General features: G+C 39.9%; 1 protein-coding gene across 4 annotated transcripts in view; it reads right to left on the bottom strand.

The window, feature by feature from the left end:
* The window catches only part of THOC2 (THO complex 2), an 85,245-nt gene that overhangs the window by 49,853 nt on the left and 21,932 nt on the right, over positions 1 to 13,460 (bottom strand). For all 4 annotated transcript variants that reach the window (XM_041000014.1, XM_041000015.1, XM_041000012.1 and 1 more), the window contains exons 4-8: positions 12,774 to 12,825; positions 7,403 to 7,473; positions 6,126 to 6,247; positions 5,741 to 5,874; positions 1,580 to 1,746 (exon numbers count right to left, since the gene is read on the bottom strand). In XM_041000014.1, coding sequence (XP_040855948.1) covers positions 1,580 to 1,746; positions 5,741 to 5,874; positions 6,126 to 6,247; positions 7,403 to 7,473; positions 12,774 to 12,825 — 546 coding nt within the window. The remainder of the gene's footprint in view (positions 1 to 1,579; positions 1,747 to 5,740; positions 5,875 to 6,125; positions 6,248 to 7,402; positions 7,474 to 12,773; positions 12,826 to 13,460) is intronic.

Here is a 13,460-nt window from a genome sequence, read left to right as displayed (position 1 = left end):
TTAAAGCAATAACCTTTTTAATAAAACAATCAGATCAAAAAAACTAAGTCGAGAACATACTTCCTCAACCTTCCTAACCACACCAAATATCTAAATAGACAGGTTATTACATAAGCACTGGAGCCAGCTTCTGATGACAAAAAAAAGCAGCTTCAAAACTGGACACATTCTATAATGCAAGTTAACTTGTGTATAAAATCTGACAACTGAATCAGCAAGACTTTATACCAAACAGTAATGCTTAGCATGTCTTTGATATACACATATGGGTGAAATAACTTGGTTCCTGCCAACCACATGGGAGACAAGAGAATGAGTTCCAAGCTCCTGGCTTTTGCCTGACCCAGCTCCACGTTGGAGCTGGACCAATCTGAAGCCAGGAGCCAGGAGCTTCCTTCAGTTCTCCATGTGGTTGAGGGTCCAAAGTCTTCAAACCACCTTCTGCTGTTTTCCCAGGCCATAGGCAGGGATTTGGATCAGAATTTCAGGAGCCAGGACATGAACTGGCACCATATATGCCAGCGCTTGCAAGGTAGAGGATTACCCAGTTGAGCTATCGTGTAGGTCCCCTAACTCTACCTTACAAATAAACAAATCATTTTTTAAAAAAAAAGTACCAATATAAAGATGACATGAGAAATAATCAGAGGCATCAACCAGCTTGATAGAAATCGCAGTTTTTTTTTAAAAAGAAAAATTACATAAAATATGACTTGTAAACTTATTTACATCCAGGCCTGGCCTGATTGCCTAGTGCTAAAGCCATCACCTTGCATGCGCCAGGATCCCATACGGCCACCAGTTCTAATCCCACTGCCCCACTTCCCATCCAGCTCCCTGCTTGTGGCATGGGAAAACAGTGGGGGATGGCCCAAAGCTTTGGGACCCTGAACCCACATGGGAGACCCACAAGAAGCTCCTGGCCTCAGATTGGCTCAGTATCAGCAGTTGTGGCCACTTGGGGAGTGAGCAAGCAGACGGAAGATCTTCCTCTCTGTCTCGCCTCCTCTCTGAAAATCTGACTTTCCAACAAAAAATTTAAAAATAAATAAATAAACTATTCACATTCACAAATAATTCACAATTTACAATTCTAAATTAACACAGTATTCAAGGTCCATAACAATTTAAAGCATTGCCTGTCTTTTCAACCTCATTTTTTTTTGTCCCATCTTCTCCCATTATACAACTTAGCATTAGCACACCATGGACAATTCCTTCAATCTGTTATGTATATTCATACCACCACATCTTCACACTCATACTGTAATTCCTGCATAGAAAACGCTCAGCAAATTCCTACCTATCCTTCAAGGACCAAGTTTAAAATGTTACATGCATAGAAAGCAATCTCTGACCCCTCTTCCCCTGAGCATAAAATTAATCATATCATTCACAAATACTAGTGTACTACTCACCACATCACACTGTCAGACATAAATTCATCTATCTCTGCTAAAATTTTCAACTTGAGACCACTCATTTAGAGATAAAATCAAATTATACATAAGAAAATCTGGGATTAATTCATACATACATACATGTATGGATTAATACATACATACACACAATATTTTACCTGGTAAAACTTGAATTTGAATCCAAGAATATGACACAGTGTTTGCGGTTCACACATACTCATATAAGATTCCAATAAAGATATAAAGAAGTCATCGTGTTCTGGTCTGCATTCAAATACTTCTAAAATAACATCCAAAACTCTGTTGGGATCCAGGTTAAAGCATCCTGCAACAGATAAGATATACACAAACTCAAAACTGATAATATATTATTTATAGTAAATCTATTAACTTTCAGGAAAAAAACACATAGTGGCATTAAGATCATTTTTTAAAATAGTTTTTTAAGTTTGCTTCCCTTCCCTATAGGGAAATCTTCATAACTTCCAAGATCATAAAGTGTACTCCATTCCTATTTATAGAATATAAATGTACCGTGTTAATAACAGAATTCTGGGCCTGGAGTCCAAGCTCTGCCACACTGTCTTGGTTCTGGACTACTCAGGTTGACTGAGACAGCCACAGCCAGTCTCAGCTAAATAACTAACAATGCATGTAACTAAGGCAACTAAAGAATTGTAAGCATACACAATGCTATCAACATCCAAAAGTTCAGCTTCATGAAAAGTAGACCACTACCTTTACACTCATTATATATATATATATATATAACATATATATATGGTGTGTGTGTGTGTGTGTGTGTGTATAGTTATAACATATAACTGTACCACTGACTCATATTTATGGGTTTGGTACCATTCTAAATGGAAATGTGGTATACTACTGTTACTAACGAGTATATAAAATGTCCAGATACATGCGAAAGGAATGTGTATGGCACACATGAAAACAAAAGACAAAATGAAAACGAAGGCAAAGAAACAAATAGTGTTCTCGAACATTTATCCTTGCTAATTTCAGGCTGAAATAAAAAGTGTCAATGGACATGAATAGCATTCCTACCAGCTAACCTACACTTAAAACATTATTAACTCTCTCTACATTCAGCCTCAACTGTTGTTATATTACAGGACTGTCACATCATATGCACACTTAAATTAGAGGAATTCAATCACCTGCACACAAGAAAAAATGAAAAACTAATGTAAATAATACAGGTAATTGTACACACCATTTCTCTTGTCCTAAGGATTCATAGCACGACATGGCTGTCGGCTGTTGCCTCAGTTTGCATATGCCTACCATCAAGCCAAACCAAATTCTACCATTTTAAGTTATGTGTTTTTTCATTAGGCATAATCTCTAAACATAGGCTAAACACAGGCCATCCCTCCACTATCGCAGCCACCATGAGCCATGGGGGCAGAAGGGCATGTATTGCTAGGAGCTGGGGGAATGGGAACAGGTCAGATTGGGGGGTACTAAGGACCTGTTTGACATACATAAAATAATTTCTAGGGCTTCCACTGACCAGAACACTGTACCCGCAGGTAATTGAGGGAGCTGAGATGGGTGGATCATAACAAGGAATCCTGAGGGCTGCCCTGGATCAGGCCAAAGCACCCACCTACACCGCAATAGCTGGGTTTGGGGGTAGGGCTTCTAAGGGTTCTTTGGAGTTGGCCCAACTACAACACGGCACCTGGTAACAAGTTTCAGAAGTGGGGGCAGGCCATGTGAGGGACGGGCCACAGCATCTACCAGCACACTCAATACCTGGAGCTGAAAGCAAGCCTGGTAGGGGATCTTTGGGAATGCCCCTACTATGCCACAGCACTCACTAGTGCACAGGAAAGACAGAGCTGGGAGCAGGCCAGACAAGACTAGGCCACAGTCCTTACCAGCAAGTGTTGGAGCTACAGGTGGCCCAGGAAGCCAAAGCTTGACTAGGCCGGGCTGCAGCAGCCACCAACACATACAAGAACCAGAGCTGGGGGCAGGCAGAGTAGGGGTTCACAGAGGGCACCTTGACTATGCCACAGTATCCGCTAGTGCATGCAAGTACTAGGGCTGCAGCAGGCCAGACTAAGGAAGGCCTCAGCACCTGCCAGTTCAAGTGAAAACCAAGGCTGGGGATAGAATTCTTCAAACAGCTACCCCCACTGGTACATGGATTGGCTGGTGCAAAAGGCTGAGCCCAATCCTACACCAGCTGGCACACACAAGCTCTGAAGATCTTCCAGGTAAGGTTTCTTAGGGAGTTCCCTAAACAGACTGCTCAGCTCAATCCCTGACCTCAGGAAAAATGAGATACGCATGGGATCCACCCTGGAGCACATGCTGCAAGAAAGGGGATCCCCTTGCATCCCACCTTCCCCTAGATACAGGAAGAAAAAAAAGAATATTTATCATAGTCCTTACAAAGGTATCTTTGAAACCAAGTTCAAAAGAGCTATACATATCCAGCTTTTTTAAGAGTTCACTGAAGGGGGCCCGGCGCGGTGGCGCAAGTGGTTAAGTCCTCGCCTTGCACGCCCGGGATCCCATATGGGCGCCGGTTCTAATCCCGGCAGCCCCGCTTCCCTTCCAGCTCCCTGCCTGTGGCCTGGGAAAGCAGTTGAGGACGGCCCAAAGCTTTGGGACCCTGCACCCGCGTGGGAGACCCGGAAGAGGCTCCTGGCTTCGGATCGGCATAGTATCGACCCGTTGCGGCTCACTTGGGGAGTGAATCATCGGATGGAAGATCTTCCTCTCTGTATCTCCTCTCTGTATATCCGCCTTTCCAATAAAAAAAAATAATAAAAATAAATCTTTAAAAAAAAAAAAAAAAAAAAAGAGTTCACTGAAGGGCCTGGTGTGATGGCTCAGGGGCAGGTAGCACCTGAACTTGAATTCATGCAAGCATTTGCAAACAGCTTAACCAACTGTGCCACAACACTAACCTATTTTATTATTTTTGAGATGACATGTTTAATGTACACTACAGCCAAAGGATTAGTAATCAGTAAACAGTTAAACAAATTAGAAGGGACTAAGTCATCCATGCAAATCTGCCTTTCCAATAAAAATAAATAAATCTTTTTTTAAAAAAGATTCAAGGAAATCCCAAAAACAATTTAAAATTTTTTAAAAGAAAAAGGAAATAAAAATTTCTGGGACTGCTACTTTTACTGTGTAAAACCATTGACTGTGGTGGTAGGATCTCATATCAGTACCACTTTGAGTTTCAACTGCTCCACTTCCAATCCAACAAGCTCCTAATAGGCTGGGAAGGCAGCAGAGGATGGCCCAACGCCTTGGGCCCAGTGCTCACATGAGAAACCTGAAGAGGCTACTGCCTCCTGGCTTCAGAGTGGCCCAGCGCCAGCCACTGCAGCCACTTGAGAAGCGAACCAGTGGATGGAGGATCTCTCTCTCTCGTCAACTTTCTGTATTACTCCTTTCAAATAAGGCTGTATAATAAATAAATAAAAATGCAATTTTAAAGAAAAAGTATACAATTCTTGGGGGTCAGAGCTGTGATATAGTAGCCTAAGTAAGCCTCTGCCTGCAGTGCCAGCATCCCATGTGACCGAGAGTTACTCCACTTCTGATCCAGTCTCTGGGAAAGCAGCAGAGCCATTGCACTCACATGGAGCCCAGGAGGAAGCTCTTGGCTCCTGATTTCAAATCGGCTCAGTTCAAGCCAATGCAGCAATTTGGAGAGTGAACCAGCAAATGGAAGACCTCTCTCTAACTGCCTTTCAAATTAAAAAAAAAAAAACCCTCTTATTTTAAAAAGTACATGATTCTTAACAATGTATAAAACAGATTTAAAACAGTACAACAAAACAGTGAATTTCCAGCAGTAATCTGTCTCTATAATCTGAAAGTTTTTTAAAACTTGTATTAGGGCTCAGCGTGGTAGCCAAATGGCTAAAATCCTCGCCTTGCATGTCCAGGATCCCATACGGCTGCGGGTTCTAATCCTGACAGCCCCACTTCCCATCCAGCTCCCTGCTTGTGGCCTGGGAAAGCAGTGGAGGAAAGTCCAAAGCCTGGGGACCCTGCACCCGCATGGGAGACCCGGAAGAAGCTCCTGACTCCTGGCTCCTGGCTTCGCATCACCACAGCTCCAGCAGTTGCGGCTGCTTGGGGAGTTAATCAGCAGATGGAGGATCTTGCTCCTTCTCTCCTCCTCTCTGTATATCTGACTTCCCAATAAAAATAAAATAGATCTTTTAAAAAAAAAGTATCAATTGAATATCTTATAAAAAATTGTAAAAGTTTTTAAAAGCTTATTTTAAAAACATACATTGCGCACATATAAATCTTACCTATTAACGATTTGATATTTTCTAAGATTAAATCACTAGTAGCATTTCCAGATAAATCTTGCCCCAACTCAGCAATCAGCTTGGCATAACCTTCATTCTCCTCTCTTAGCAAATTGAATTTTTGCTGTTTATAACTGAAATCAGATAAATATCATTAAGTATATAAAATTAGCTTTAACAAGCTTTCATTCTATAATGTATTTTTATTAAGTATTTCTCGATTTAAAACAATCATAAAAACAGCTGTTAAAAGTTCAACTTTGCATAAATCTATCCCAAACACACAAAGAAATTCTTCAATAAGCCCTTAAGAACCTACAGTATTCAAACTGAAAAGTAAATACATCCAACAACTTGATGTGCAAAATAAGAAAAATATACTTACAAGAGCTTTGTCTTGATTTTAACTGATTTTTGATTGAATTGCTGTGATTGTTTAATAAGCCCTAATGATTCCAGTGTCTCTGGGTCCAGGCGTTCTTTTAGAACTGTGTCTGAAACTAAATACTGTATTAAAAAATATTAAAGGTCATTTGTTAGCATGCCAACTACACATCCACAACTCAAACGTGTTCAAAATAATTTTTCCGAAATAACACAAGCATCTTATTCTATAAATATCTATAAAGTCATCGAACTTTAATTTTAGTAAAAGGATGATTCCATAAATATTCAAATATATAGTTCTCCCAAAAATTTACTTTAAAATCATATGTAAACAGTATATAGCCAATGAATGACAAGAATTACAGGTGATATTCACATTAAAATTAAGTCTGTATTGAATCTTCATTTAAAAATAATACAGGAACTGGCACAGGAGCCTAGTAACTGAAGTCCTCGTCTTGTATGCACCAGGATCCCATATGGGCGCCGGTTTATATCCTAGCTGCTCCACTTCCCATCCAGCTCCCTGCCTGTGGCCTGGGAAAGCAGTCGAGGACGGCCCAAAGCCTTGGGACCCTGCACCCACGTGGGAGACCTGGAAGAAGCTCCTGGCTCCGGATCAGCGCAGCTCCAGCTCTTGCGGCCACCTGGGGAGTGAACCAGCAGACGGAGGAGCTTTCTCTCTGTCTCTCCTCTCCTTCTCTATAAATCTAACTTTACAATAAAAATAAATAAATCTTTAAAAAAAAAGATAACAGCATCACAGGCTTCCTTAAATTCAACTATTTAAGTCAAATACAAAAACAGCAATGACAAGCACATCCTTCAGAGTCTGGGTAATGTCATTTCTTTTTAGTTCTAAATTAATAACATAATGGTTCATTAGACCATGACTATGCCAAGTTTTAGAATTTATTATGTGAAAATTATTTCCATTCTTTCTCCCTTTGCCTAATAAAGAGCTCAGGAAAATTCCTTCCATTTAAAAGCTGTTTACAGTAATTTCTATTTACTTTACAGATGCTTACCTTTTTCTCAGGAACTTACTAGGTCGGGAGTATCACTAAAGGTTTCACAGGAGTAGTTTAAGAGATATGGTAACATGTTTACTTCACAGATATACCATGCCTAAGTTTGCAACACATTTCATTTCCAAATCCAAATCTCACCTTAGAATTAGTCACCTGAATGTCAACACCCTCCTTCCACTGACATGATTAACTGTAATTACCACTCTCCAATGCAAAGTTTTAAAAAGTATTGTTTAAAACTTACCAAACATGCTAATACCAACTGTGTAAAATAGTCTCTCTTGCTTTTTTCTTCTAAACAATTTGTCTCAATATCTACAATGATGAAAAAAAGATGAAAGTTTGATTTCTCTAAATTCTAGCACTAAAATATTTATTTTGTTTAAAGCTTGCTAATTTGAAAATATCTCATTATAAATTTGGAAAATTGAAAACTACAGTAACTTGAGACATTATTAATATGTATGAGTGCTTTACTTTCTCATATCCATAAACGGTAAGTCGATCAACAGGTGCAACCTGCTGTGGCACTGAAAGCAAAAAAGCTACAAAAAAAAAATACTGTTGTTAAAATGCTATACACTCAAAGTTTAAGCTAGTTCTCAAAGATGCTTTAAAAAAAAAAAAGAAGAAATTGCTTCCTTAGGTAGGAAGCTGAACTGACAACAAACATGTAACTCAGAAGGTCCTGTTGTTCGTAAAGATCAAATCCTTCACTTTTGCCACCTTGGTCAACTACCATGTTTTAAACAAACTACCAGGCCACCAAATTTCTACAAAAAAGAGTCTGAAAAAAATGTTTTAAACATCCCAATTCTAACTACAATTCTAGTAAATAAACTGAAATCTATTCAAGATTTTTAACTTCATCTGATTGATAGTTTTAAGCTCTTGCCTTGAGCCCAGCACAATGGCTCAAATCCCTACATCCTCGCCTTGCATCCGCCGGGATCCCATATAAGCACCAGTTTGTGTCCCAGCTGCTCCACTTCCCATCCAGCTCCATTCCGGTGGCCTGGGAAAGCAGTGGAGGACAGCCCAAAGCCTGGGGCCTCTGCACTCATGTGGGAGACCCGGCAGAAGCTCCTGGCTTCCAATCAGCCCAGCTCTGGCCACTGCAGCCATTTGAGGAGTGAGGATGGAGGGTTTTTCTCTGTGACTTTCCTTCTGTGAATCTGCCTTTCCAATAAAAATGAAATGAATATTTGTAGATAGATAAATAAATAAATAAGCTGAGCCCTTAAATTTCAGTAAGTTATTCAGAAAATTTGTCAATTTTCAGCTCTGAGGTACAGAGGGAATAAAAGTATAGCGAAACACCAACACTAAAAATCTCACCAAGGATTGACAGGATTACAAGCAGGATTGTTACTTTAATTGATTACATAATATTAAGCTATTTTAAAAAGTCAACTGATGATTCAGAAAATGCCATTATTAAAAGAGGCAACAGTTTCAGCAAAGTAATAAAAATCGCCCTCAAACAGACATCCTGCCGCTGTTTTGCTTTAGTTTACTTTCTACTGCCAACACTAAGAACCAAAAAAAGAAGGGAATTTGTCATCAAACATATTCACATGTTCCTGGCCCTTCTCCACCTCCCTTTTTGGACAATCATCATTTCCCCATAGTCAGGCCACATTAGTTAAGCATGTAACTCAAACTGTGTTAAGGAAACTGTGCTGTGTAATTTATACCATGTAAATTGCAATAAAAGTTAACTTATCAAGAGTTTTAACCCATGTGCATTTATTACTCCTTTCCAGGAACTGTCACATGTTATCTTGGTATCTTGGTGGCTCTCACTGTCTAGAACTTCAGAGATATTGATAAGCAACATCCATCAATTCCCTGGGTCCAGCAGGATAGCTTAGTGGCTGAATCCTCCTCATCTTAAATGCACCGGGATCCCATAAGGGCACTGGTCCGTGTCCCAGCTGCTCCACTTCCCATCCAGCTCCCTGCTTGTGACCTGGGAAAGCAGTCGAGGATGGCCCAATGTTTTGGGATCCTGCAATTGTGTAGGAGACCCAGAGGAAGCTCCTGGCTCCTGGCTTTGGATCAGCTCAGTTCTGGCCGTTGTGGCAACTTGGGGAGTGAACCAGTAGACAAAAGATCTTTGTCTCTGTGTCCCCTTTTATCTGTGATTCTGCCTTTCTATAAAAGCAAACCTTCAAAAAAAAAAATCTATCAAACCTCTAAGGACTCTGAAGTCCCTAACATCACGGTGATTGCTGTCAGATTCACCCCGTACAATCAAATCTGTACCCCTCTCAGCCAGCTGACCTAAGATGCCATTCTTGGTTCTGACCATGTTGGCAAATATTTAATAAGATGCCAGTGAATTTCTTAGCTGTCTCAACAATCAATGCAGTGCTCCAATATCCCAAACGTGCTCTTCTGTTTACTTTATTCTTGTCATTCTCAATCATAAGTAACATCAACCTAGTAAACTCATTTATTATCCAATTCCTTCCTGCCCTGAACTTAGAGAACACTCTATCCCAGAATGAAATCATCGTTCATTTCCCCTATGATTGCTACATTTTACTAAAATGTCCTCAACTCTTTCCATCTGCAGTTCTTTGAGTCACCAACTACTGATTTCCAGGGAGATGATCAGGGCATCAAGTTAACATCAAACTTCCCCTTTCAAGCTACTGAAGTTTTCAAGCTGAAGACAGTGTTGTGCAGAACAGATTAAACCGAGACTCGGGACAGCAGCACTGCCTATCAGAGTACTGGCTGGACCCACAACTGCTCTGCTTCCAACAACATCCAGCCTATGCACCTGCAAAAGTGGTAGAAGATGGCCCGAGTACATATGCCCCTGTCACTACCATGGGAGACCCCTGTCACCACCATGGGAGACCCCTGGTCACCACCAAGGGAGACCCACCATGGGGGTTTCAGATAGACCCAATACCCCTGCCACTGCCCTGCAACTGCCTTTCAAATAAATAAATCTTTAAGGATAAATAAAATCCCCTGATCCCCCACATAGGAAGTACAGTTATTGGGGCTGGCGGTGCAGTGCCACAACCCTATATAGGTACCAGCTCAAATCCCAGCTGTTTCACCTTCCTTCAAACGTGCCTGGGAAAGCAACGGAAGATGGCCCCACGTGCTTGGGCCCCTATACCTATATGGAAGGCCCACATGAAGCTCTTGTTTCCTGGTTTCAGTCTGGCCCAGTCCTGACCGTTATGGCAATTTAAGGAGTGAGCTAGTGGATTCTGATTCTTTTTCTTCCTCTTTGCTTTCTTTCTTTCTTTCTTGCTCTTTTTCTACTGCTGTTTCTGTCTTTCAATTAAGTACACAAACCTTTTCTTTAAATACAGTTGTTACCTTAACCTGGGAAGTACAACATTGTTTTCCCTTTTAATTCTTGACGTATTATAAGCATAAAATGAAACAGTAAAAAGATCATGAGTGCTAGAGCCACAAGGACCCAGGATCAAATCCTACCTCACTAGCATACGGTCTTAAAAAGCCACTGAATGGGCCCAGCACTGTAGCCTAGTGGCTGAAGTCCTTGTTATGCACATACCGGGATCACATATGGACGCCAGTTTGTATTCCGATTGCTCCACTTCCCATCCAGCTCCCTGCTTGTGGCCTGGGAAAGCAGTCAAGGACGGCCCAAAACCTTGGTACTCTGCACCCATGTGAGAGGCCCAAAGGAGACTCTGGCTTCTGGGTTTGAATCAACTTGGCTCCGGCCAGCTTAGCTCCGGCCGTTGCAGCCACTTGAGGAGACAACCAGTGGACAGAAGATCTTTCTCTGTCTCTCCTCCTCTCTGTAAATCTAACTTTTCAACAAAAATAAACAAATCTTTAAAAAGGCAGCCACTTCTCTGAGTCTCGTTTTTCTGATTAGTACACGCCCATCTTACAAAACCTGCTGCCAGGATTACAATGAAATCAAATGTGTAACATAATGCCAAAAATATGAGAATTGCTGTAAAAATAGTATCTATATTATTATTACTATTCTTATCATCATCGACATCGGCATGACAGTTCATGTTCTTATCCCGTACACCTCAGTCTGGGGTCAGCCTTGCATCATTTTTTTTTCTCTGTCAAGGACAGGAATGAGGGCGTGAGGGGGTAAGGTGGATGAAATTTTCTTTGTAAGTTTGCCATACTAATGTTTCTTGTAAAAACAGACTGGGTAGGCTAAATGTCCCAAGAGCAACCAAACATCACCTTCATGAATTCACATTACTAGTAAAAAATTACTTGCAATACTAATTCATATTACTAAACAAGTATGAAGAAAAAAATATAATCTAGTAACTAATGAGTTATTTTAACTGGTAAACTACTAACGATTACCCAAAGACATAACACACTCCTGACACTGTTAAGGAACAGAATGTTCAATACATGTCAGTTTTAAGTCTTAAAAATTTATATCAAATTATACTTTTTTAAACTGAAATTTGTTTCATGTTATGTTTGTTCTTAAAATGATGTGCTATCTTTACTATCTGCTTCAAAAACTAAGCGGCTTTCCTTAATCACTGGCATAAATCAATCCAATAGCTACCAGAACATATACTTTATCAACCAAAAAGGACAGTTTGGAATGTGACAGGGAGAACTATTGATAAGGACACAGGGAAGGCAAGACGGAGCATATGGTCGCCCCGTCGGTGACTGTTCTTTCCATCTATCACTACAGTCACACCCATTTGGACCTATCATAAAACCTGAAACATAATAGGCCCAAAAGACCAACTGTTTGAACTTATTAAGGCCAAATACTAGAGTCTCACTAAGTTATTCAATGAATTTATTTAATTCTAGTAAGTAATAAGCGAAAATAATTCATTCCAACTTGATAAACTCTCAAAGGATATCTTTTTTTTTTTAAGTGAACAGAATGTCTGACAATGCTTTCCACTAAGGTTATAAAAACCACAAAACTAATGCAGAAAACTACGCTCAAAGTTATTTTCATTCAGATGTAAAATAGAAAAATAAGTTTATAATACAATCCTGTTTTAAATCCATGGCTCCCATGGAGGGACACTACCTTTTGTTCTAAGTCAAAGAAATATTCCTTTTATATCTTGCATGAATTCTTATTTATTCTGTACAAATAGGGAAGTTGCTATTTTCAAAGTTGGTTTCTCATCCTCAAAACAAAAGTACTTTGAGTACTTAAGCTCTTCTTGCTCTTTCTAAAATTAAGAAGAATCAAAAGAGTACAATAGCAAAGTAAATATCTAAATATCTCTTGAGTATCCCAAATTTGAGATTCGGACATCATTCGCTGTAATTCTCCACTGACTGTAATTTATTTTGTTACTCGAGTCTTCATAACTCACTCATTTTGTTGGAAAATGCACATTTTAACTTGAAATGACTTAATTTCGCTCAAATATTTTTAAATGTATGCTGCCAAAAACTTGAAAAAATGAGTTGTACTCTAAATTTAGCTTATAGGAACCATACTAACATTTGACTTATAACGCTATATTTTCCATTACATAAAAAAAAAAATTCGCTTCCAGATTTGTGGGAACATTAATGAAAGTCAAATCATTCTATGCAACACAGTACATCAAGTTACCACACAGCATGTTTACAGGTCACACACTTACCTAAGATGCAGAATACATCAGCAAGAATGGAGGGCATATCCTCACGAAATTCCTAATTTCAAAAATATAATTCAGTAAGTACCAATACACAGCCAATACTGGAAGTTCAGAATAATGCTCTTCGATTAAGCTTAAAAGCTACAAAAGCCCTACATCACTGTGCTAAAGAGTATGAAATTCTTCAATTTTCATAACAAAGAGATAACAGAAAGGAGGAGATAACACCTGGAAAATCCTGTCAATGTCTACTATCAAATCACTTGCTTAAAAAAAGAAGGAAAAAAAGCAACCCAAGCAGGGAGACAGCAGAAAACAGAGGACCAGTCCGTCAGGGAGCAAGCTCCCCTCCACTGGCCAACTCCACAAACGCCTTCAAGGCTCAGCACTTGGACATCTAAAGCCAAGCCCAGCAGGCAATCCAGGTCTCCCACGTGTGGTTGCCACAGTAACCATCACCTGCTGCCTCCCAGGATCTCTTTGGTCAAAACTCAGAATTGGGAACCCGAGTCAGGAATAGAACCTAGGCACTCCATTATACCAGGTGCATGTTTTAATTGGTGTCTTAAACTTTTTAGCAAGCAAAACACAACTCCATTCCACCGCAAGAAATACTAAACAACAGAAATGTCCAACATTTTTCCCATGAACATCCATGCTAGAAAAATGCTGAAATTTCAAGCACCTGAC

Source organism: Ochotona curzoniae, unplaced genomic scaffold (assembly GCF_017591425.1).
Source record: "Ochotona curzoniae isolate NIBS_2020 unplaced genomic scaffold, NIBS_Ocur_1.0 scaffold_1852, whole genome shotgun sequence".
NCBI classification, from domain to species: Eukaryota; Metazoa; Chordata; class Mammalia; order Lagomorpha; family Ochotonidae; genus Ochotona; species Ochotona curzoniae.
Note: the sequence above shows the minus strand (reverse complement) of the source record. Positions and strands in the feature narration are given on the sequence as shown.